At 40.4% G+C, this 26,746-nt stretch overlaps 1 protein-coding gene across 1 annotated transcript; it reads left to right on the top strand.

The window, feature by feature from the left end:
• The first annotated feature begins 2,325 nt into the window (after positions 1–2,325).
• SMTNL2 (smoothelin like 2) lies at positions 2,326–26,746 on the top strand. Its single transcript, XM_031591381.2, has 8 exons — positions 2,326–3,068; positions 13,554–13,641; positions 14,336–14,575; positions 16,516–16,591; positions 18,060–18,230; positions 18,787–18,904; positions 20,180–20,331; positions 25,522–26,746. The coding sequence occupies exons 1-8, from the start codon at positions 2,664–2,666 to the stop codon at positions 25,646–25,648; spliced, it is 1,377 nt and encodes a 458-aa protein (XP_031447241.1). The 5' UTR covers positions 2,326–2,663; the 3' UTR covers positions 25,649–26,746.

Here is a 26,746-nt window from a genome sequence, read left to right as displayed (position 1 = left end):
AGGAGTAGACAACAATTAGCTGATTAGAGGAACAAAAATGCCAGCCATTTGGGAGTTTTGCATGTCTTTTGGCAACTTCATGGCCATGGGAGTGTGCAAGTGTGTTCCATCCTTAAAGGATGTCAAGATGCTGACTGCAGACCTGTTGCTTCCTGTAGTATTGGGTGGCCCTGCTCCTTTCACATGTGGAATCCAAAGGTCAATGACTGTGGTAGCAATTTTTCATCCTTCCTCCCAGGGATTTGCTTGTGAGATCCTCAGCCTGGGTAACTCTCACGGCATAATGGGGACCCACAAGGCTTTTGGTTATTTCTCTTTTTTGCTCACTTGCACCCAGTCTTGGATTTTTCAGTGATGTCTCTCACCTCTGTGCCCCAGACTGGGTAGGCTGAGTGCTGTGGAAAATAATAGCTAATAATAAGCCACATTTTAAGATGCAGTGCATGATGAAGCAGGTGCTAAGTAGGAGATGTGATTAAGGAACTGGTTTTGGTGAAGTGACAGTAGATTTTTTCCACCTCTTCTGTAACAGAGCACTCTGGGACAGGTGCATTCAAAAAATGTCCCATTGCTGAGGCCTTTCCCTTGCCTGGCAGCCCTCTATAAGCTGGTGCTGGGCCAGAATATCATGTTGCCTACTGCCATGAAAAGCTAGAACTTTGATCTGGAAAGAATTGGAACTGCCCATGGCATGCTGTCAGACACATGATCGGATAGCAATTTGCTGAGAAGAAGATGACTGGGCCTCAATGTTATCTGAGATCACTATTGAGAAAACAAAGTTTGCAACCATGGCAGCAACTGCTGCCTCTTAAACGTTATCCTTGACAGGGCTTGGCACCCCAGTGTGTTGTAGAGACTGTTAGCTCTGCTAGTCCTTCTTGTAATGAGTGAACATGGCAAAAAAAGTGCTGAAAGACCTTGCAGGAACTGGGCATGGCTGTTCCTTTTGATGTCTGTAAGTTACACCTGCACATTTATCTGCAGACATATGCTTAGTGCGCACACAGTTATTTCTCTACCACCATTATTGTGGTGTTGTGATAATCTCCAGTGCCAAGAACAGAAAAGTTGCCTGTCAGTTATGCTAAGCACCTGAAGACTCCTGGCTGTTAGCCTGCACAAGGTGATTGTTATCTTCTACTATTTTCAAATAAGCTTCTCAGAGCAAAACTAATGATTCAGATAAGCTGCTAAGATCACAAATGTTTCTAATATTAATAATGTTTATAGTCCTTTATTTAGTTGCTGAAATATTGTAATTTTCACAGCTATCCAGCTATGAAACCTCATTGGAAAACAATTTTCAACTCACCTGATTCTAGGATCTGTTTCTGTTATTTAGGTTAACCAAAGTCTTTCTACATCTAAGGCACCTCTATAAATCCTTAGTACATAAATACTAGTGGATTACTTTGTTCTTAGGCTAGCTATGTTAGTAGGATGTATTTTTTTTCAAGGTTTGAAATGTGAACAACTTTAAATTGCTTCTAGAAAGCATTTGTGTTGCTTGTGAGAATTCTCCAGCTCATTCTTCAACTCAGTCATTCACATGCATGGAAAGAATGGTGAGTTCCTTTCTCTCTCCGTATCTTGTGGGAGAGCAAGGATGGTAACACTTGACAAAGAACAGAAAGGTCATCTGAAGTTACCAGATTAGGGGCAATAAGAAACCAGATGAGGTTTAACAAAAGCAAGTGTAGAATCTTGCACTTGGCAAGTATCAGAACTTATTCACAGTGATGGTGATGAAACAGTTCTGAAAGTAGGAGAGGAGTAAAAAGTATGGTGACAAAAAAAAATCAGTGAAGTAGTTCCTCCGCTTCAAACTTTCTCTGATTAAGGAGCATGAGGATGTCACATTTCTGTTCTGTGCTCTAATGAATAAAGAAACATGGTCAGCAGGTTGTGGTAGGTGATTCTCCACTCATAGGGAAAGGTGCACGTATGTGCATTTGTCCAGAAGTTGTCTCAGAGCCGGTTATCTCTCTTTGTCTTCGTGCCCCTTCAGGAAGGAATACGTTCCGTTTACTTCGGCATCGTCGTGCAAGCAACCCAGGAAAGACGAGATGATGACCTCTTTGCTTGCTCTCCTCATTCCTGCCCGACTGCCATCTCCTGTTCACTCCCTTCACGCACAAGCTCTGCATCCTCGACCTCTTCCAGGTCCCGTTCCGTAACACCGCCTGCAGCCCGCCACGCCCGGCCTTTCCTTCAAGGGCCCCGACAGCTGTGAACCCCCATTGCCCCCGCCCCTTCTCCCTCCCTTTTTCGCTTGTTCCCTCGTGAAATTACATCTCCTCTGAAGGAAAACACACTGAGTCGGGTGGCCCTGGGCAGTCACTCAGCTCCTGGTTTGGTTGTCCCGGTGCCCCGCTACAGCACGGCACTGCTGCGGTGACGCCGCCGGGCGCCCCGCAAGCTCTGCAGAGCTTTGTGTCTGCACTATGGGAGCGAACCGGGCTCCGGCGGCCGTGGGGGCAGGCCGATGCGGGGGTTGGGCTTAAGGGCGGCTAGGGGGAGGCTTTGTGTGCGCTTCGAGTGGACGAGCAGGCGGTGGCAGCAGGGAGAGAAGGTCTGTTCGGATTACTGCAGCCGTTGGCTCCCGAGTTTCCCCCCGCGTCTATTCGGCCGCACCGCAGAATCTGCGGGCCGTGAACACCATGGCCAGCGAGATCGACAACCTGAACAGCCACGAAGCAAAGACGGTATGCGAGGCGTTGGGGCGCTATGAAGACACGCTGCGGGGCGCTGTCCGGGAGATCCACGTGGACATTCAGGTGTTCAAGCAAGGCGTGAACCGGCAGGTGGATGAGGTGCTGCGCCTCGCTAGCCCCCTGGCTCGCACCGTCTCGGAGCTGCAGCAGGAGAACCAGCGCCTACGGGTGCAGCTGGAGCGTCTTTCTCGGCAGGTGGAGGCCCTTAGCCGGTCGGCGGGGCTGCCGCAAGAGTGGCAGGACGAGGCAGAGAGGAGCCCTCCAGCTGTAGGACCCAGCTCTCCAGTGCCGGCTTTTTCTGCAGACAAGTTCTCCACCCTTGCGAAGCTAGCAGTGTCTGGTCGGAGCCAAGTAAGTGCTGGCTGTGGCTGGGGGGGCAATGAAGGGAGGGTCGTGAGGATGCAGGAGCACTTGATATGAGTGGATGCTTCTACGCTGAGCTGTAGGTAACACGGGGGAATGTTTACGTGGAGCATCTCTTGTGCATTGAATATTTATGAGCTTTTGGAAGGTGCCTGGAGAAATGGCCTTGACTGTTATGCCATCTGGAAATGTTTCTGATTATGTTGCTACTTAGCTAAACTGAGATCTTGCTTAGAGTGGTAGTGATCTCTCAGTTGAGTGTGGTTAGAAGTAAAAAGAGAAGTTATGGAAGTCTCAGCTATCAGTATCTATGTGTAGGTGAATATCTGTATATCCTTTCCAGATTCAGGGGGGACCTGTGTGTGCCAGCAATGCTGTTTGTCAGTTGCCAAGCTCACAAAAGAGAAAAACTCAGCATATATGTAGCAGGCAATAATGTGCTTACCTAACATAGTGACTTAGTGTGCTGAAGTGTGACAGTTTTGAGGCACAAGTGCTGTGCTGTACTACTATGGCTCAATTTTAGAGAGGTATGCCCCATGCAAGCTGTCATGGTCTCCATGTCCTAAACTACCACAGAGATGTTCTTCGCAGTGGTAGAACTGCTTCTGTGAGATGAAGCCTTATAATGTTGTGCGTGGAAAGCTCAGTTAGTGGGAAGTTCATATGGCACTCAGCTTTTACTTTTCTAGTGCATCTGATCCTGTGGAAGGAGCTGAGAGTTCCTGTACAATCCTTGATGCCAAGAGATTGCCTCCAGACAGTACATGGTGATTTTTATATAACTATGTTGTATTAGAGAGCTAGCTTTCAAAACTGGCAGCCTATTTCATTTAATATTAATCTATCTCTTGCAAGATTCTTAAAGGCTTGGAGCATGGAAAGTTGTGGGATTGGCTATCCAGGCCCTGGGGATGAAAAGTAAAAGCTTGGCAAGTAAGCTAATTTGAGGTTATTTGGGTGCGATTGAGCAGAGTCAATATAACATTCCAGCCCTTTTACTTCCCACCAACCCAAAAGCATTTGGCAACAGCTGGCCAAATGAAAAGGCAAAGCAGCCATGTGCAGTACTATTCCAATGCTACTGTAGCAATTGCTGTCTTTTCTCTCAAAAGATTAATATGAACAGCTTACACAACTTCTGGATTGTTTGTTTGTTTTTGTGGTTTTTTTTTTCCTCCATGGAGCCAGCCACACTTAATTGCAAGAAACTGAAGTAAGCTCAGTGCCAGGGAAGGGATAAGAGGAAGTGGTACCTCATACAACTCATCTTCACTGTTGCCACTGCTTATTTGCAGTGGGTACTCCATGCTCTGTGATGAGCTTTGCATTGAGGCTATGGCATTATCCAGTTTTAGATATCAGTCTAGGCTGAAACACAGAATGTGCTTTTGTTTTGTCTGGAACCTTCTTACTTAGCTTTGAGGGTTCAGGGAAGATCGCTAAAGTACTGGTAGCTCCCCAGTGTCCTCCCAGCAATTTTCCCCACAAGGATGGATGGCTTCCAGGGTTAGCATAGCTGACTGAAAAGGAATCTCAGTACTGAGAACCATGGGAGATGCAGCTAAAGCTACACACACCAAATGCATGCAGAGATTACAGCCTCAATCAGAAAAACTATGTAATGTGGCTGTGCTCAAATGACTAAGGAGCAAGCCTTGATCACTGTGTTGGTCACTAAGTTTGTCTGTGGTAATGAAAATATTCCCCAAATCGTCTGAAATTTCTATTTGTGCAACAGAAGCACTTGAAGCAGAGTACCATAAATACCACCTTGTTTGTTTTCAGATAAATCAGTACTTGTGATTAAAAACTGATAAGACTTCCTTCCACCGCAAATGCTTTTATAAGTCTGAGATAGGAGAAGCAAAAATACATTCCTGGAAATAGCAGCAAATAAGATATACTCTTTTGCTCCTGAAAAAGATTTATTAGTTGGGTTTCTTTCTAGTGTAGTTGATGTAGTTCTTATCCCAATAAGGAGTTGAGTTCTGTTCCCTTCAACGCTTCTATCAAAATACTCTGGATAAGAATTTCTTTCTCAGGGTGAAGATCAGGTGTTGGAGATTCTGAGCATCTTTATTGTGTGGACTGTTGTTTTCTAGCATTGCTAGATTACTTTTCAAGGTGATTTCATTGAGAAGAAAATGTTGCTAAGGAGTTCTGAGCATAATTCAAAAGTAAGGACACAAATATTCTTTTAAATATAATCCTTGGCTAGTCTCTGCCACACTGTCCTTGAAATCTGATGTACGACAGTCTACGTGCTCATTTAGATGGACCCAGTTGCCTTTCTGTCTGTCAAGTGGGCTAGACTAACAAGATAACAATTTATTAGCCCCCATTTCCTGCATGCGACACAGCAGTGATAGTGTTACAATGGATTTGTTTTATCTGCCTGAGATTTTTATTGTACCCAAGAACAGGGCTCTCCAGGTACTGGAGAAGGCTATTTTGGGGGTGTAGGGTGGGGAAGGGAGCGTATTCTTTGTACGTTTGCTCCTTGTCTTGTCTTTTCTTTTTCGCCCTCCCCTTTCTGAGGTATGTTGGTTTTTCGTTTGTTTTTCCCTCTCTGCAGATGCTTCAGTGTCTGACTGACTTCTGCAGAGCAGGATGGTTCAGAAAGTAATTGTAATTTGTTAGTTTTAGTATCAGGTGGTCATTTGTATCCAGGGTTGTTACACTGGCAGTCTTATTTGCCCTGTTCTTCCAAGAGATTGCACATGGAAAATTGCTCACCTTTCCTTTTCCATCTTGGGATATGGATGGATTAGAAATTTTAATAATGAAAGGAGAATTACTTTTTGTATTTGCAGTGCTTTAGTAAACCCACTTGTTCAGTTGCTACAGCTGGATCCGTAAATTTCTGTTTATTTCTTGACTTAAACTTCAGCTAAGTAGATCTTCCTGAAAAGTCTGAATTATTGAAACTAAATAGAGATAAGATCTCCTATCTCTTTAAAAATAAACAATAACAAAGTGTGTTTAAAAGTAGCTCTGTGGAACGTTCCAAGGTCTTTAGATTATAGCTGCTGAGCTGAGAGGGAACATCCAAATCCACAATGTCCAAAAGCATGGACAGTAGCTGGTATACGAAACTAACGTCAGAACTATTGGGATTGGTTTAAAATTATGATATGTAAAAATTGAGATTAGCTTTTGCCTTCTGAGTTATTTTTTCTTAAAGCGTTTATGCAGCACTTCTGGCACATAAATTTTTCTTTTCCTTTTTTTTTTTTCTTTTTTTCTTTTTCTTTCTATAATCATTGGAGACAGGAGGTTTGTGTAAGGCTACTGGATAGCGTAAGTTCAGGAGCTGGAACTACATGTATTGAACAGGATTTTGAGTTAGTCATTCTGCAAACTGGATATGATTTCTAATTATAACATGGTTATATTTTTAAGAGAGATACATTTATGTATCAAATAATACTTGCATAGTAGGGGCAATCTTGCACGAGACCAGAACGCTATTTTAATATGTTCTGTGTGGTTTGGATGGTGTCGAGCAAATTGTAGTATAAAAAACAGCATAAAATCAGCATTACTTTGGAAGTAGTACAAACTTGTTCCAGTGATTTTTGTCATGTCAAAGAAAGGGACCTTGCTTTCTTTTTCCCTATTTGAAGATGTTTATTTCCAAAAAATTCTCTGCTTTTATGGTTTTATGTTTTTATTTTGGCAAAAGATTTGAGAATAGCTTTTTAGCTATTCAATACAACAGTTGTTTTTGACTCAGTGATCTTTGTAGGTCCCTTCCTACTGAATTGTTCTGCTCTGTTCTGTCCTTTTTGTGTCTGCAAGGAAATACAGTATAAACTTGACTGTGAATTCTTGTGTTTCCATTGTTTGTAGAAGCACAATATTCTGAGCTCTGTTCTAATTGCAAAATAATTTGAAGCACAATGAAGGTCATGTTTCATTTATTTCAGTTACATCTTCTGACAGGTCATTAGTTCTGTACTTTGTTTCTGACAATTTTTGGTCAAAGCTTTCGCTGCTAGTTACCTATAATGTCATTCTCAGCAGCTAGCTTTGCATATCTTCTGTGAAAAACAGGGAGAACAGCATAGAGGTCGAAGTACCTTTAGCAGCTAAAATAGATAGAATTTGCCCATTACAGTCAGTGTTTGTGGTGTTGGGAAGAGTGTATCTGTTGAATACAAAGGCTGTGGAATTCTAAGGGTAGAGAACTTTTAGTGAATTAGGGTCGTCCCTCTATTCCTTCCTTCCCGATGCTTAGTTTTTCATTTTTAGAATGTGAAAATTGTGGCAGAGCTCTGAAAAGTTCTGATCAAATCTGAAGTTTGGAGGATGTACCTATGAAATTCAGTTTCCATCAGTTCCAGAGAATCTTGACTGATAAAGGCAGTATGAGAATTATCACTTGCTTGGGTCCTGTTCCTTTGAAGATACTAAGTTGTTGAGTTACAGTGTCATGTAAACATCTGTGATTAAAAGGTCTACAAACATGTCAGCCCAAATTCTTATCAGGCTGGATCTAGATCAGTCTGGATTTTAGATGGATAAAAAGAGATGGTACATTTCCACTTTTTTTTCCAATCTAGTGTTCCTACCCTGAGCCTAAGCTTCCTCGGTCCAGGAATTTACTCTTACCCTGAATCAGGCTAATAAACTGCACTTGGCATGATGAGTCAGTAAGAATTAGTCAGTTCTTCCTTGAATAGAAAAGTCTGCTCACCTAGTCTTGCCTATTTTTCCTGGTGCAACCTCTGGAGAAGCTGTATATGTGGACTATAGGATTTATTTCTGTCATCTCCAAAGTCTGGAAAAGTTTGAGATTAAAGGTGGTAACTTGGACTCATTCCTTAACTATGATGAGGCTGTCACGTAAACAGTCTGCTGATTTCCAGGGATTGAAGTGCCTGATAGGAGACTTTAGTTGGCAACTTCCCTCAAAGCTGAGGAAAATATCATTTAATTCCAAAAGTTGAGAGCATTGAAACTAGGAAAACTATGTGTTTTTTCTTCAAAAACACATTGTTTGTAGGTTGTCCTTGACTCAGCCCTGTGGAGAAGGACCTGGGGGTCTTGATGGATGAAAAGCTTAACGTGAGCCAGCAGTGTGCTCTTGCAGCTCAGAAAGCAAATGGGATCCTGGGCTCCATCAGAAGAGCGGTGGCCAGCAGGGACAGGGAGGTGATTGTCCCCCTCTACTCTGCTCTTGTGAGTCCCTAGGTGCTGCTGGATTATATTTTGCATATAAGTAAAGCTAAGTCAGAGCTGCACTGAAGCATTTTTCAAAAAAAAATCATTGAATGATGTTCTTTGAATGGCTCCTTCTGAGGTCGCTATTACAGCAGAGTAGTTGCAGTAGCTCTGAGACTGAGACAAATTGGCATCACGCTGTTCTGAGCACCTTATTTTCATCAAGAATTCTTCTATCAGTGAGGAAAGATCAATCCCAGGGCAATTAATGAACGAAACTGAGGAGGTGGTGGCGGAAGTTAAGGGACCTAGCTTCTCTGACACCTCTACAGGGTTAAGCTCATGTAATCAAATGTCTTGTGCTTTTGTCTAGATGAAGACAGGTCTGCCTGTAGCTCTCTAGGTGTCCTTGTGTGTCTCTGTGCTCACAATAATAAGTCTCGGTGAGGGTCATGTGTCAGTGCTTAGGCTTCAAGTTTGTTATGTTTAATTCAGTCTAGCTGCAGTCTAGTTGCTGCTTCAGGACATGACCACATTGACATTGTATATGTGGTTGCTTGCTTCCACTGCAATCTAGTAACATAACTGTGTGGAAATAGGATCTCATGGAAAATTAGTGGGTTTTGATAATGAAAGGGTTTATTTTTTCATTTGATTTCTGAGCTGTTTTTACTTGCTTTGAGGTTGCACAATTGATAGATCTGATACAAGCAGAGAGAGCAGAAGCAGAGGAAAAAGGAGGCCTGGAATTGGAGAGAGGCTCCATATTTTAGCAGTAATGTTCAGGAAATAAAATGAAATCCTGCACCCACAACCTTGACCAATGCATAGGTCAAGGTCCTCAACGGGAGAATAGAGGAGAACACTACCTGCATTCCTGATCCCTTCAACATCTTTCTGGGAACCTAAAGTCTCTTAATATTTTGTGGTTTCTGTGTTACAACCTCATGTGATGCTACTTGAGAGAGCAGAAGTGGATAGCAGTCCTCTAGCTTTACTGGTGACAGTAGCCTCTTGATGTTACAAACGTGGGCCCCTGGCAGGCAGCAAAACTCTCTGGAGAGACTGTCCAAATGGCAAATGAGTGATTCAGTGCCTTTCAGAAGTCCCTGATTATTAACGCCCTTTGTCATCCTTTGGTAGCACTGGTTCTAATTAGGATGCTTAGTTGTACCAACTTACCAACTTCTTGGGTCTTTGTGGGAATACAAGAAAAACTGCTCAGAGCAGAAACTGTGGAGCAAGATAAACAGCATGAGAACCAAGGACACCTCTAGAAGAAGAAAGAATGTCTCACAACTCTGATTAGATAAGCGCCGGTGTGAATGGTTCAAGAGTGTTTTGTAGAATGCTCTGTTGACATGTAAAGGTGGATGGGAAAGCTAGAAAAAGAAAACTTGTGAAGGTATATAAGTGATGTGAGAACTTGTAATAAACAATTTGGATCATTCACATCTGAGTCCATGCATCAGACACTGCAGGTCTTGACCACTACCCATACCTTCCCCTTTTTCCAGCCTCAGGCTCATATTTGTTCTGTAGGGCCACTGTGGGAGCAGGGGGGAAACTCCTTCTGTTGTTAGCAGAAATGAAGGACTGGTCCTCCTTCTTGTTTGTGTTATTGTAGTATGTCTCTTCTAGGTTGGAAGCTAGTTTAGTTTGTTTCCCTTTCAGGGATTTAAGACAAGGGCTGTTGGTCAGCTTGTATCAGTTCACAGTACCACCCTTTAATACCTCTCTCTGATTCCTGGATACTACAACTGTCTGGTACCTTCCTCTTGCAACCTGGCCACTTGCTCGAAAAGTTCGTGGAGCTGGGCATGCTTGCACTCATGATACCTACTTCTGCTCTCAGCCCCTAGGGGGACTTCCAGAGTCTAAAGTTCTCCATGGTCAAAGATAAGGTCATCTCTAAAGCTCCTTGGGAGATCTGCTTGGAAAAGGAATGCTTAGTCTAGGTTTCTGCCTCAGTCTGGCTGTTATGGTGGGCAGTGGCCATACTGGTTTCAATAGAAAGCTCTTCCCTGCTTCTCCCTGATGAGAAGAAAGCAAGCTGCTTTTTGCCCTTACAATGTTCCCTCCAGAATTTTATACTCTTTCCCTAAAGTTTTTCATCAACCACATTATTGCTTTTCCATGTGTTTTGTTTTTTTTTTTAATGTAAGTATGATGAAAACAGACGAAATCTAGCTTATAGCCCCACATCACAGAATCACAGAATCACAGAATCACTAAGGTTGGAAAAGACCTATAAGATCATCCAGTCCAACCATCCACCTGTCACCAATGGTTCTCATTAAACCATATCCCTCAACACAACATCCAAACGTTCTTTGAACACCTCCAGGGTCGGTGACTCCACCACCTCCCTGGGCAGCCCATTCCAGTGCCTGACCACCCTTTCAGAGAAGTAGTATTTCCTAATATCCAGCCTGAATCTTCCCTGGCGAAGCTTGAAACCATTCCCTCTAGTCCTATCACCAGTTACACGAGAGAAGAGGCCGACCCCCAGCTCGTTACAACCTCCCTTCAGGTAGTTATAGAGAGCAATAAGGTCTCCCCTGAGCCTCCTCTTCTCCAGACTGAACAATCCCAGCTCCCTCAGCCGCTCCTCATAAGGCCTGTGCTCCAGACCCCTCACCAGCTTTCCTCGTTTTGTGCTTTCTATCTTAGAGCCCAGTACTAGAGTCTAGCTAGCATATGTCACGAGGAAACGCCTGAAGGTTTATCTGCAGTAAGAGAATGACAGAATAATCACATAAATTAGCAAAGATCTGTTTGTTGCATCTTCTGGTTGTGACATTAAAAAAAACAAACAAAAAACAAACAAACAAACAAAAAAAAAAAAACAGGTAAGCAGATGTAGAACACAGCACTGTGTGAAACTGCTTACAAGAATGGTGCTCAGTATTCCAGTCTACCAGATGACTGTGCTGCTCTCAAGCCAAACAAAAAAAGAAAAGTGTGCATTTATGTGTTAGTGTTAGATGTTAACAACTGTGATTAACAACAGTCAGTCTTTCTGGTATTTTGATGCCAGTCTTTAATTTGGTTCTCTAACCATAACCAGGCCCAATACTGAGATCAGCTTTTGCAAAGCTATCAGTTACAGATAGGTAATCATAGAATGTCCTGGATTGAAAAGGACCTCAAAGATCATCTAGTTTCAACCCCCTCCTGCATGGACAGAGTTGCCAGTCACTAGACCAGGCTGCCCAGAGCCATATACAGTCTGGCCTTGAATGCCTCTAGGGATGGGGCATCCACAACCTCTCTGGGCAACATGTTCCAGTGTGTCACCACTGAGTGAAGTTATGTTTGAAGGATGAATTTAAAAGCAGAATCATGGAGTTGTAGCTGTGTGACTGAATATTCGTCCTTTGTCGAACAATTTGTTGCTGTTTGTAATCTCTTGCAAGCCTCCTTCTACCTGACAGTGATTATTAGAAAGGATGAGTTCTGACCTTTTTTTGATGAGAAAATCTCACATGTTTGCAGAAGCACAATCACTAAGAATCTTTCTGCAGTGTTTGTTGTTCAGCATGTTGCCTTTGTGAGCAAGGAGGACTAAAATATAACAAGGATGTTCTATTTTGATACTGTCAGAAGAGTCTCTCTTTAGTGTTGGCAGACTGTTGAAAGGATATCTGCAGAGAACCAGCCTGCTATGGGGAAAGCAACAGAGTGATTGCCTAGCTGGCTAGGATCATTTATGAAGATCTAAACAAACATTATTCATCGGTGTCTGGGGACCTGATGGCACTCAACAGTGCAGGAGTAAACTGCATGAGATACAAAGACCTGCAGTATACAAGCACACAGATTAAATGCTCCAGAAGTCAACTTGCACTGTGTACCATGAAGTCATATCTACTCCTGTATTTGACCAGGAAGTTTGGTCATAATGTTTATTTCTTCTTATTTTCTTGAAATTCCTGTAAGTGTCTTGTAGGAATAATGGCATTCCAAAGTTGCCTGAATTTTCATTTAGATGATTTTTTGTTTGTTTGCCTGTTTTGTTGTTGTTTTACTGTGACATAGTGTGAACACCTGCTGAAGCTACAAAGCTAGAGTTGTTTTCTCTCCTGTCAATTTTTTAATCCAGGTTTGCATCAAAATAAGGTTTTGTGAAAAGTGCTTCTACGGTTTTTTCTTCAGAGATTACTCCATGTGCAAAAGCAATGCTGTTCAAGGCTGCTTCTTCAAGCTGAGCAGTCAGTTACAGAATACTCCTGTTATCTGACAATGTCTTTCTGCTCTAGTAGAAGAACTGAGGAATAACTGTGGTGCAGTTCTCACTAACGTCTAGTGGCCTTGATTGTCCTCAAAGCACAGAGAGGCGACTGAGGAGCTTGCTTTTATGAAAATTCCTCTTTCAAGAAGTCTCTAAATGAAAGATATCCCACAAAAAACATTGGAGCTAATAGTTCTTTTGCTTATAAGAGAGTTTTAGATTTTGGACCACTGCTATTTTAGGTGCATATGAAACTATATTGGGGCATGAAAGAAAGTTTGATTGTTCTTCTAACAGAGCTATAAGGCGCATTGTGCTAAAAGTTGTGGTTGTTTGATTTTGGCTTGTTTTTAGAAAGCAGCATCTTTTACATGTTCTAACAGTAAGTTAAACAGACCAAACTTGCCTTGTTATGTAACCTCCAGACCTTTATCTAGCAAAGCGCAGAAGTGCGTATGTAACTCCAGCAAGATCACTGACTCAGAAACAGGCAGGAGAAGTAAATTAAACATCTTGTCTGGAAAATACTGAGTAAATCAAGGTTTTGTTTCCAAATAAATGGTTAAGTAAATACCAGATACATTCACCTATCTTTTGTCATATATAGATGGAAATTTTTGTCCTCTGAAGCATCTCAGATTTCCATGTGCTCCTAGTATGGTGGACAGCCTTACTTTAACACCAGTCTTTCAGACTTTCTGATGAAATAAAAGGAGTAGAACAGGAAGATTTGATCTGGAGTTACAAATCTCCTGTTTCTATCGTCTCTTAACTATTAGACAGGGTCTTCAGTTTATCACAGTCACAGTGAATACTGATAGCTTTATCTAAAAAAGTGGAAGATCCCTGCTAGCTGCATGGGCCCTGCTGGGACAAGTACGTGAGGATTGATATGAGTTGTACATTGCCAGTGTTCGGTTTTCAAGTTCTGGCCTCTGGAATTAAATAATTCCTCCCATCCTGTATCATGATCACTAGTAAAGGAAGGCCTGTTCTCGGCTGGGGTTTCTGGATAATCTAACTTTTGATGCTGTTTAAAATTTAGTTGTGTCCATTTTCTGTTCTGACAGAGTGTAGACCTGGATGACCACCACAAACCTGAGTTTAGAAGAGTTTTTAGTTCTTCCATCATTGAAAATGGGCATCAGTCTTCATCAGGTAGGAACAGGGCAAGAACTGAAGGATTACTTAAAAAAAAATACCTGATTCTGGCAGTCATAGAGCAGCTTTTGAATGTTGGAACTGTTAAAATCTGAAATGGTTTCAGGATGGATTTTGTGCTGCAGCTGTTTATTTCCTAAATAGGAGTCTAACTTTTAATGTTCAGCTTTACTGTTAAGCATGCAATGTGGTGTTTCATAAACTGGAGACCATTATCTTAGTGCCCCCTGATAATAAGATCAGCTATTCTGGGTTCCATTAAAGCCTTACGTCTTGCAAATTACCAATCTATTTCAGTCATCCTTCGCTGGGGGCAGTGCTTCTTATCAATACTTTAGAGAAAACTGAGGTGCCCAGCATTTTGTGAAACTAAGAAAAGAAGGATGCTGATTTCTAATCTGCATCATATGACTGGGTTGCACAGAGGAAGAGGAGGAGTTTATCAAATGTAGGTGCTAATGAATTAATAATCTGAAAAGGCTGTTTTTGCTGAATGTCATGTAGGACAGGTACCAGGATTGTACTTCAATTTCTGCAGAGTGCTGTAAATGGTATAATGTCCCAGAGGGAGAACTGGATAGAATACTTCGATTGACTTGTAAAATAAAGTTGCTGCATGGAAATTTGTTTGTAATTTTGTCACAAGTGTTACGTAGATTTATTTCCTTTCTGCTTTTCTCTAATTCACCAGGTCAGGCAAAAGCCTCCCATGAGCTGACCTCTTTTTACATGTCAGACTCTTCCCCTGAGGCCCATGCTCCTGCAATGACCTTACAGATGCCCCACCTTCCCGTTACTGCAGTAACCAGAATATCAGAGAAGTTTTCAGGAGAAACCGTCCATTCAGCAGGAACAACTAGTGCATCCACTGGCCTGCTTGGACAAAACCAGAGCAAAAATGAGATGGCATTGAAAACTTCCAACCAGTCAGGTAAAATACGGGGATAAGAAAAAAAAAGAAAAAAAAAAAAGCAGTCTGTTTTCTGAAGCTCTGTTTCATTTCATTACTTCAAGAAACTAGGGACGTGGAAATTGTCCTGTAACCTGGAAGTAATTATGTAACCTTGCTTCTATGGTTTCCCTTCCATAAAGGGACTCTCTGATTTGTAATACAGTGGGTCCTAGTTGGAGGTTGAGTTTATAATGTCACATTTTCTGAGAATTTTTGTTGCCTAGTATAATTGAGTTCACAGTGCAACCTATATTCTAGTACAGTTACTGAAGAAGTATCTTGAAGTTAAGGGAGTACATGCTAACAGGTTTAAAAATTGTTTGGAGGGAGGAATGACTGACAGCCGATTGACATGTAGACAAAGAGTTATTGCAGAATTTTATCTGTAAGTTAATTTTTTTTAAATTAAAATAGCTCATGTCATTTGATTTATAGTCAGGTAACTTGTCTTTGGGCTGTATTTCGTGTGTGTTTAGTGTTGGTGATGCTTTATTGATCAGAAACTATGGAGATAGATCAGATGGAATTGCCAATGAGAAACAGATTATTTGCAGGTTCATCCTTCAAATTTTATCTTATTCAAGCTAAGAATATAGGAAAGCCTTTCTTTATTGCTTCCTCCCTTTACCGCCCATTTCAGTGAGAGCAGTGACTTCATCTGCCAGTGGAGGTGAGTATTCCCACCAGTGTATCCTTATGCAAAGCAGTCTGAGAGGGATTCCATGTTCCATATCTGGGGGATTCAGATCTGAGCATCTAGTTCCATTTCTTAGTTTACTGGGCTTTCCATCAGTTTAAGTGGGCACCTACCTATATTTGCATAGTGATATACAAATCCCTTATGGACTTTTTATTCCAGTAGGAATAGATGAGTTGAGCTTTATCCAAAACTGCTTCTGATTTATATCACCAAGCTGTTACCGTTAGACAATGTACTGGCATTCCACAGTGGTCTCAAATCACACTCCTCCCTAGCTTAAAACCTGTGGGATTTGTACAGCTGTTTGGCAGTTTTTTGTGGTTCCAGATTCACTTCTGTATGCTGGCATTCAACAGAGTGTTATAAATGAGATGTCTAGTTGATCTGAGTCCCTTTAATAGGCCAGCAGGGAGAGTTCAGTGCCTTCATAGAGTGATTTGGATAGCAATTAGGTTGAATTGCTTCTAAGATGTCAGTCTTTCATCTTTGTCTATATAAGAAGTTTTCAATAAATAAAGAAGCCTTGCACAAAAAGTTTTAGCTTTAGTGTGTTAAATCTGGACAAGTCACTCTATTATTCCACATTTGTGGTGCCTAGCTAGACTCTAGTACTGGGCTCTAAGATAGAAAGCACAAAAGATGTAACCTCAAAAGTGAGAAGAGGAAGATGCAAGATTGGTTTTGAGCCACTTTTGGAGTATGTTCTATTTAAAATTAGAGAAGTTACTAGTGTAAGACAAGATTGGGTAATTTAAATTATGCTGTCAATTGTGGTAGACATCCCAATACTGCTTAGGTATGCCAAAGTGACTGTTGTGAGCGAAGTCATAGCATGCTTCTTTCCTTTCAGTGAGATATCCATGGCAGTATGCCTTCCTCTAAGGTCTGCAAAAGGGCCTAGAAGGATCTAATGGTCCCAACACAGTTTTATCAAAGGCATTTTCTCACAGTCTTTTCTGGCCTGTTAACACAATCTTTGCTGCAATGCAACAGTGTTGCTGTGGGAATAGAGCCCTGGGGAAAATCTCTCTCTGGCTTGTTAGTTTATGATTAGATGATGTGAGTTTATGACAGAGGCCTGCTACTTCTTACCGCAGTGGGTGAAAAGTGGTGCATGACTGTCTTATCAGGAAATGATTTGAAAAAGTATGAAGAAAGGAGATAAAAAATATTTCAACATTGATACATCCTCTTTTTTTTTTTTTTTTTTTTTGTACAGTGAATGCCACATCTGTCACTAAGCCTGTCTCTACTGCAAGCTATGAGGCTAGTAGTGGAAAAAAAACTGGTGAAAGGTAAGCATTTATCTTGATGTTTTGTTAGGCCATTGTGTTTTGTATATTCTTGATGAGGTATCTTGCTGACTTACAGAACAGGTGAGTCCCAGATGCTGTAATTTAAACACATTAAAGTTTGTGAGCCTTCCTGAGAGCTTTGTAGAGCAGAGATGAGAAGGAAAGGGGGAAAGAAAACAAAAACCAAAACCAACAATCAACCTTTTGCAGAGCAGTTTAAAGCAGACTTAATTGTGGATTTCACATTTTTTTTTTATTGTGCTACTATCACTATACTACTCTGGTGGTTTTTTCTTAGGGGAAAAGAGATCTCAGGCCCTTTGAAAACACTTTCAAAAATAGTCAGGTGTGTCAGTTTCTGCTTTGGACTTGTATTTTGAAAGCCAGCAAATGACTGCCATTAAACATCCATAGTTTGGTTAGACTAGAGTTTGGTTTGTAGATAAGTGCATTGCAGGATACAGAAGACTTTGGCTACTACAATGGCTACTACATACTTGTTTTTTTTAATTAAAACAGAGTCACAGTTAGTATAGTGTTATATGGTATGGCAATTACTACAGCCATAACCAGGCAAACCTGGCATGCAAAATATGCATCAAGAAAAGGGGAAGAACAGCCAATTTAAATCTCTTAAGTTGAGCTTGTTCATGCCTTGAAAATCATCCAGATTTTGACATAACGTTTCTTCCAAGTTTGTTCCAACATTTGATATACCAAGCACCTTGCGGATCTTGCTGTCAGGAGAATGACCTCCATATATATCAGAACTTAAATTCAATGTATAATCAATATATATATAATATATATATAATATATATAAATAATCCAATATATCAGAACAGTAAATTCAATGTCACACTGTTTGCTTCAGTTTCTGCATCATGGAGAGCACTTTCAAAGCTATCTCCGGCTTAGTTCACTAATAATGATGAAGTGGTTTACTGCTCAAATAAACACAAATGAAAATATAATCTTTTATATTAATCAAATTTTCAAGTTGCAATCAGTGAAGCAACACCAATGTGCTAAGGATTCTGTGTACTATAACTAAAATTTTCAAAATTACTTCATGAATTACTGTTCAAGTTTATTTTTAAAATGTGAATTAAATCCTCTGGGAAACCAAGAGTTGGAAGCTAAAGGGATTTAGTACTTCTGTGTGTCCACAACTTTTGCTTTAATTTGTCTGTTTCCTTAAAGGTGTTGCTATTCTTCTACTTTGGGCTGTAAAGCTTTGTGGCTTATGTCTCATTCCTAAAAGTACCTTAGAACCTTCCGTACTTGAGTGCTGTTGTCTATTAATAGAACTTTAATCTTCACTTAAATTGCTTTTGACGCCTTCACGTCCTTTTGAAGTTGCTGTTTTGACTGGCAACACTGGGCATTTATGCTGACTGCTGGCACTGCAGAGTGCTACCTCTTTTTTTTTCTTTAACCACATAGTTTTCCTGTAATTGTTTTCTAGTGCAACTGACAGTTACTGTGGTGTGACACCCAAACCTCACTCCTCTCCTCCTACTAGACATCGCCAAGTTGAAAGAAGGCGAGAACTGGTACGGTCTCAGACGCTTCCACGAACAACAGGAACACAGGCCAGGAAAGCACTTTTTGAGAAATTCGAGCAAGACAGTGGAAAGTATGTCATTCTCTTACATCTCCAGAATGGATTTGTTTATGGGAAACTAATTTGTTATTGCTAGCAGAGGACAACTTGGTGGAAAGACTCTTACAGTGTAGAATTTTGAGCTCAGGGGGCTGTAAAGTAACATATAGATTTGCTGACATTGCAAATTGAGCCCTGGAAATTTACAGGTACAGATTTCTATCTTTGAAATTGTTTAGCTGAAGAAGCTGATGCCTTTTATTGTGAGTGTTGTGAAAGCTGCCTTCTCTTCTTAAAAGAAGAGACTGAGAGCCTTCAGTTGTCATTTGTTAAGGAAGGAAAAACAAGGACTACTCCTTATGCATCATGATGAGGGCATGATTTAAACAGAAGAGGACTCAAAATCCTGGCTTCAGTGAAATGAAAATTAGTTTTATTTGCAGAACCAGCAGGTTGAAGTTTTAGCCACGTGTTTCTCAACTATCACCTGATCAGGGAGTGATCTGGGCAAGGTTGCATAAACGTTGCTGACAAGTAGGTTTAAGTTATTCTAGAATGTAATTTAATCTGGTCTCTGTTAATTTTCCAGAGGAAAAGGACAATCCAGACCAAAACTGAAGAGATCGCAGAGTTTTGGGGTTGCCAGCGCTAGCAGCATTAAACAAATTTTGTTAGACTGGTGTCGCTCAAAAACCATAGGATACAAGGTGAAGACATTAGCACTTCCAACTCTTTTTCAGAAGAACCTACTCAAAAACTGAGTGTAACAGTGAGTTAACTTCCCCCAGGGTCACAGTGTTCTGACATCATGTAACATGTTGCATGGGCAGCACTTCAGGACAGTCATTGCATGAATGAGATTTTGTATGTCTCTCAAAGCACTGCAGCAGCGTTTGCTCTGAAAGCTGACACTTCTGTGGTTACATATATGGACTCCACTATACACATGTGTTTTTCTTAGATGCAGAATATGATTTTTGCATTCTCATCACATAAAGTATGACTAGTATCTTGCCAGTACATAGAACCTGTCTCATTTTGGCTACACAGAAGACCAAATTATTCTCTTCTGATTTTAGATAAGTGAATTTATATTAAATATTTGAGACAGAATCACAGCATGTTAGTGAATTAATTTCTGTAAGGCAACATCACAGTAGATAAGAGAATTCAGTTGCTGAGATTTTCAGTAACTTTACCTAGCCTTAAGCCATAATTCCCAAAGCAGTTTCAAGGGGAAAGAGAAAAATTTTCCAGTTCTGTGGGTTTTTTCCCAGTAATGCATGTTTTTCAGCACGTTGTAAAATGTGCTACATCACAGTATCCTTCAGCAGAGCTAATGAACGTGTCTATTAGTTATTTAAGAGGAAATCTGGGGTTCAAATTTTATATGATGGGAAAGCAACACTAGCAATCAAAATATATTTTGTTTCGTTCTGGTAGTTGAAAGTAACAAACATTAGTTCTAAGGATCGGGGTCTGCAGTAGACCTAATTCTTCCTGTCTTTCTACTAATCTGTATAATAAACAAGCAATGAATTAGGCCTTACAGAGCAGCAAAGTAAGCAGGTCTTTGTCCAGTATTACTTATTATCACAAGGTGAACCATTTTTCAATTATAAATACTTCATAGGCACAAGTAATGTCCTCACTGTACACAGACACTGAGCTGGTACATTGGGCCTGCTCCAGAGCTCACTGAGTTTCACAAGATTCTTCACAGTATTTTACTGGGTTTTGGGATCAGGAACCTTGAGTGTATGTTTGCTTTGTATCTGGACATGTCAGGCAAGAGGCTTTCATTACTGAGCAGAATACAACTAATGTATTGGACATGCGCAGAGAGGAAGAAAAAACATAAAGTCTGTACTCTGATACTCAAGTCAGTGGAAGAACAGGACAGAAAACTACAGTGAGTGAAAGCAACTGCTCTTCTATGTTCTCCAGCGCTGTATTAATGTGTGTTTTTTCCATCACGACAGCACGTTGATCTCCAGAACTTCTCCTCAAGCTGGAATGATGGGATGGCATTCTGTGCTCTTGTACATTCTTTCTTTCCTGAAACTTTTGATTATAATAAGCTTGATCCAGCTAACCGCAAACAAAACTTTGAGCTGGCTTTCACCATGGCTGAGTGAGTATTGCCTTAAATCTCTTTGAAGCGCTTGCAGTTCCAATCTCATTAAGCTGGACAGCAGTGAAGAGTTTAATGATTCTTTCTGTAGACTCTGTATCGTTAACTGAAGTGTGTTGTGCTAAAAAACAAAGCTCTGCACAAAGAATGCATAGAACAAAATCTAAAATGATATGTGGTTTTGCCAGACACAGTGTAGCTGACTGGTGTCCCATGTTCAGATCTTTAACTGTCTTTGAGTGGTAGTTCAATTCTGCTTTTTCACTTCTGTGATCCTAGAAGCAACTACTAGAATATGCGACTGCTGCAGCCTCTGTTAGCAGTGGGTTTCACCCACTGCATTTTACCACAGATGATACTGCTAACAGGACTGCTACTGCACAAAGCCATTAGCTTCAAAGAATCTGTGGAGTCCTTAATTCTGTTGCTTCTCATTGTTTCCTGATGCTGTAAGACTGTGCTGTAGTTTTGTCCTTACATTTGTAGAATGCATTACGAGCTTTTTCAGTATGTCGTATGAGAGTATGTGCAGTCATGGATTTCAGTTGTGCTCTACATAGATGTAGAAATTCACAGCTTGCACTTGTCACACTTCAAGGTGCCTTATTACCGTCTGCTGTAAATGTTTGCCTTCCAAGGTTTGGTACTGTGTATTGATAAGAACTTCTTTACAATGGGATGCTGCTTTTAAAGGAAAATAGCCTTGGCAAATATATTTTACAGAGTTTATTATTGACAGAATATTATTTCTCAGGTCTCATAAATGACTATCTGGAAAGTTCCTAAACCTTACAAATTTGTATTTTCTGGGACTTACACAAGACAAAACCCAGAATGTATATAGCCCAGCCCATTAGAAACAGAACATAAAATAAACAGAACAGATTGCATGACAGAAGTAATTGTTAACAATCTACTGGATGGCTGTGTGTTGGTAAGCGAGACTTGCATACTTTTATCTTGAATGATCTATGTTTAGCTGTCCGAATGATTGCCAGAAAAAGAAAGTTGCAACCTGTAGATTAAGGTGCATTTTAGATATTTATTGTCTCTGTTGTGTTTTTACATTGCCAGTGGGTGTGCAGTATGACTTCTTGTCCTTGCATTTCTTAATTGAGCAGTTTGATTAGCTTCTCTGCGGCCAAGGAATGCAGAATCAGATGCTGAGTAGAAGCCATGTTTGACTTCTACTTACATTGATGTTTGCTTAGGTCTGCAAAAGATTATTAACAGGGAGGAAAGTTGTTCAATTATCAGCCTGCCACTTCATTTATCGTGTATCTTAATTTTTGTATAGATTTTAATATCAATGACAGTTAATCTTTCACATAGGCTAGCATTAACAAATTCTACTTATGCAGAATTACAGAAGTTTGCATCTGTGGAAAGTGATGCTCAGACTCAGTTCAGCCTAGTGAATGTATTTGAATAGTATATACCTGTAATACAAATAAATGCAAATTACTCTTCAGTCTGCAGCAAAGATTTATTCTGCATCTCTTTTATGTACTACTTGGGAAAATAATTAATAATATTAATATTATTGATAATTATTAATATCAACATTTCAATTAAATTTAATATATTAATATTAATTACAATTATTAATAATTGTTATAACTAGCATCACAGTGTTATGTATTTGATGGTTTATTAATTGGGGCACTGCAGTGCTCTCTCCTGACCATGTGAAGTGGAGACTAACTTTTTGTTATGGGCAGAACTGATCTGACTGCATACTCAACTGCATAGACGGATCCTTCAGGTTCCCACAGATGCTTCTTTAGCAACAGACTGGTGTGTACCAGTTAAGATGGCATTTCCTCTCTCCCCTTCTGAAAGTAACAGGAACAAAGCTTTGGCTTTATCAACATTGTCAGGACCATGTATACCATTATATGGTATTCATATAATGGATACAGATAATGGATATAAGGGTGTTGTAATGGAGAGAAACAGAAACTTCAGTACCAGTGAAAACCCTGTGTCCTATCTCTTTATTGTTCTGTAACATATTCAAAGTCAAGAGGTCTGAAGTGCATTATAAAGTGACTTCTTTCCAGTGTTCATAAAAGATAAATTGCAAGCATGGAAAACTAATTCTTAAAGAATTAGGGAGAGGCAGCCAGTGCTATAGTTTATGTAAAACTTACATTTCTAGAAATGTAAAGAATTTTATTGTGTGGTTCTCTGTTTAGGCAAACAATTGCAGATCTTAAGCATTTCAGTATAATTGTGCAATTCAACGTTGCAGTTGCTGTGGCATAAACATATCATCTAAATTGGAAAAATTTAGTTGCAGTTACTTTGTCAGCCTTAGCTAAACTTGAGAAAGCAGGCTAATGAGTTAACCTTAGAGGAATAAAAAGCCTACTAGTCTATACTACTTCTCTCTGTTTGATTATTATTTTTTTAATTATTGGGGGCGAAAGTATTGTTTGTAGGTTTTTTGGTTGTTTTGGGTTGTTTTTTTCATTTTGTTTTTCAAGTAATTAAGAAGTCTTCATGGATTTGTCCATGTCAGTCATAAGAAAGAAACTTGAGTTCATAGAGCACAATGCATCCAAGTTTTACTGACAGCCCACCAGAATTGGACATCCAACTTGTAGCTTCTTTGCCAATCCCACTTGCCCGAAACATGATTTGAATCTCAGGCATGTTAGTATATGCAATGTCTCTAGGAAAACCTCTGACCCTTGAAGAGGAAAGAGCAAGCAAATTAACTTTTGGAACTGAGTTTCATGTGAGGGTTCATAGAATCACAAAATGACTTCAGTTGCAAGGAACCTTAAAGATCATCTAGTTCTACCTCCCCCTGCTGTAAGAAGGAATGCCAGACATTAGATCAGTCTGCTTACAGCTCCACCAACCTGACCTTGAATGCCTCCAGGGAATGGAGCATCCCAACTTCTCTGGACAACCTTTTCCTGTGCCTCACCAACCTCTAACTAAAAAATTTCCTCCTAATATCTTACTTAAATCTCTCTTCTTTTGAGACTATACTACCTCCTTCTATTACTGTTTGCCCATGTAAAACATTGCTCTCTTTTTTAATAAGCCCCCTTTAAGTACCAGAAGGTTGCAATGTGGTTTCCTTGGAGCCTTCTCCAGATTAAACAACCTCAACTCCATCAGCTTTTCTTCATATGTGAGGTGCTCTAGCTCTCTGATAATCTTGGTGGCCTCCTCTGGTTCCTCTCCCACAGCTCCATATATTTCTTGTGCTGTGGGCCTCAAGCTTGAACATGATGGTGCCTCACAAAGGCAGAGTAGAAGGGGACAACTGCCTCCTTTGCACTGCTGGCTGCTACTTTTTTTTTTTTTTTTTTTTTTTTTTGAGGCATCCAGGATATAGTTGACCTGGGCTGCAAGTGGACACTGCAGGCTCACATTGAATTTTTTCATCCGTCAGAACCTCCAAGTTCTTCTCTTCATGGCTGCTCTTAATGAACTGTTCTCCCAGTCTGTACTCATGTCTGGGATTGCCCCAGAGAAAGTGCAGCACCTTGCATTTGGAATTGTTCAACCTCAATTTAGTTCATGTGGGCCCACTCTCAAGCTTGTCCAGGTCCTTCTGGATGGCATTCTTTCCTTCTGTTGCATCAACTGCCTTGCAGAAGACGAGGTAGATGACATCAGTTGCTCTTCTCTTGTCAATTGATGCAGTTATTCCATCATAGAAAACCATCAAGTTAGGTACAATTTGCCCTTTGTGAAGCCATTTGCCTCTATTTGTGTGTTGCTTTTGTTTGAACAAGAATGGAGGTTGAATTCAGTATAAGTAGAGTTTGATCGAGGTTGATAGCTTCTCATTCTTAACCTGATAACTGCCTTTTTGTAAAACGGATTCTTCTAATACCCTCATTCATACTGTCCTTTTTGAAGCAGTATACAAAGCAATTAAATGATGATGGTGGTTAAAATTGTCGTGAGTGGGAATGTCTTGGCTGTTCCATTGTTTTGTTTAACAGCAGTAAGAAAGGCCAGCTTTTCTGACCTTGTATCAATATGATTCTTTCTTGCTGTTTTGCTCACTTGTGTAATAGTAAGACCACTCCATGTGTTATACATCTGGGTTCAATATGCTCTTTTCAAATACTGGTAGGACGAGGGGATACATTGCTACAGCTTCCTGCAAGTTCTGATACAGCTCCAAACACTGTTACCACCACACTGAAGCTGTGGGGCTCTTCCAGATTTGAAACTCCTAACATAACATTGGCTGTCTCTATTGTAGCACCTGGCAAATGATTTACATAATTTGGGAATCACAGTTTTACACAAATAAGCACACAAATTTTTTACACATCAGTGAGTTAAAAATGACACTACAGCATTTTCAGGTGGTTACTCTCTAAAGTTAAAATATATACAACTCTCAAAATTGAAGTGTGCTTTTACCTCAATTTCAATCTAACGATAAATATAGGGAAAAGTCAAAAACTCGAGCATGCACACAAAGAGAGACATTGGGTAAGAAATATCTACAGAAATTACTTCTTAGCTGTGATGGCCTCTAAACTGTTCTCTTATTGCCAGAAAAGGCTCCTTTCTCAACTATTGCTGTTAGCCTTAATGTGAGCTCAGCAGCTCAAATGCTTACTGTCCTTGTGATTTTTTAATCCCAGGCCTCAGCAGACCTTTCTTTTTCTTCACAATGTTCCAGATCTCGGTTAGGCTTATGCTCTCCAACATGATGGTCATCTCAGATTGTTGTCCAAGTTGCTCATGTAGGGGCAGGGGAAAGCAAACAAAAAGAACCCACAGCACTTTAGCTTTTAATGAGCACATCTGATCTCATGTTTTCCCGTTCTTTAGAAGTTTTCTGTTTAATATGCAGAAAAACTCATAATTTGCAAACTCATTTTGCCCTGTTTACTTAGTCTTGGGCAGAGGGATAAGATTATATTACATGCCACAGAAACATGGGACAGTGAAAAAGGCCATACAAGATTGGGTCAGATCACAGTATAGAGGAAAAGAGGGAAAGAACAAGTATTTTCCGTGATCACTAAAATAACAGACTCCAATATTACCAATATTATTAACTGTTTCACTGTTGCTGATAAATCTCAGCATTTCTTATATACCTCAGTGATGCTCAACTCAGAGCAGCAAAGAACCTTGGAGGTAGTTAAAGGTTTTGGCTTTAACTCTTGATTTGCTGAATCTGTGTTATTATTACTACAGGAAAATGGCTCACTGTGATCGTCTGATAGAAGTGGATGACATGATGATGATGGGCCACAAGCCAGATCCCATGTGTGTCTTCACCTATGTCCAATCTCTGTACAATCATCTACGACGCTTTGAATAAAACCATCACCACCCATCCAATCAGAATGATCAAGTATATTATGCTAATGGGAAGACTGACATTTTGCAAATAGAACACTGTTAGTTCTTGCAAGCATGTGGACAGTAAAAAGCATTCAATTGTATTTGCTGACTGAAGTGTTGCTGAGCAGTGCCTGTGTACTTTTGGTGCTAATAGTAGGTTGAATTTTTAATATTCTTTTGAAGGTTACAGGAAGATAAATCTCAACTCCTGTCTTGTTAGAATCACAGAATGGCTTGGGTTGGAAGGGACCTTAAAGATTGTCTAGTTCTAATCCCACCGCTGCAGGCAGGGTTGCCACTCACTAGATCACGTTGCTCAAAGCTCCATCCAGCCTGGCCTTGGATACTTCTGGGAGTGGGGCATCCACAGCTTATCTGAGCAACCAATTCCAGTACCTCACTGTGTTCATGGTAAATAATTTCTGCCTAATATCTAATCCAAATCTTTACCCTCTTTTGGTAGGATAATTCCTTGTCTTGTTGCTACATTACTGGGCTAGAGAGTTTTATATGCTGACAAGTAATTCTGCTATGAAGATGTTCCCTCCTAAAAATACAGCTAAAACTTTAGGAGGCAGCTACTTCACTTCCACTTCTTTGCTCAGCATACCACAGAAGTAATAGCAGACAGACAAGAAAAATCCTGTTCAGCAAATTTAGCAATATTACCCTTCCACCATCCCACTTCAGCAAATGTGTGCATGCACATGTGCACATGTTAAATAGGCACTATTCTAAGCTCTGGAGAGCAATGGTCCAGTGTGGACAGGAATGAGGCCTTCACAGCATGTTCAGTCCTCATGTTCTCTCTAATGTGGTCAGGCAGTGTTCCAAAAAAAGAAGTATGAAATATGTGGGAACTCTAAAATGCCTTGGGCTAGTGTCTGGTTTCAATTAAAATAATGTTAAATCAACAGTATCTCCATTAACTAGAGTGGGTTTACACCAGAATTGCTAGACAAAAAGTTCATGTTTTATCTTCTCTGATTTTCTGTTTGCTAAATCAACATAGCTTTGTTTTTCCATTGAACACTGTAAACAAAAGCACTAAACAAGCATGTTTTTTTTCCTAGGG

Source organism: Phasianus colchicus, chromosome 21, assembly GCF_987193195.1.
Source record: "Phasianus colchicus chromosome 21, bPhaCol1.hap1.1, whole genome shotgun sequence".
Taxonomy (NCBI): Eukaryota; Metazoa; Chordata; class Aves; order Galliformes; family Phasianidae; genus Phasianus; species Phasianus colchicus.
The sequence above is the reverse complement of the archived record's forward strand: the minus strand, read 5'-3'. Positions and strand labels throughout refer to the sequence as shown.

Excerpts from the sequence above, each read along its gene's own strand:
- SMTNL2 (XM_031591381.2), top strand. The coding sequence starts at position 2,664 with ATGGCCAGCGAGATCGACAACCTGAACAGCCACGAAGCAAAGACGGTA. Across the intron at positions 3,069-13,553 it reads CAGTGTCTGGTCGGAGCCAA|AGTGTAGACCTGGATGACCA; the intron begins GTAAGTGCTGGC and ends CTGTTCTGACAG. Across the intron at positions 18,231-18,786 it reads TTCGAGCAAGACAGTGGAAA|AGGAAAAGGACAATCCAGAC; the intron begins GTATGTCATTCT and ends TTAATTTTCCAG.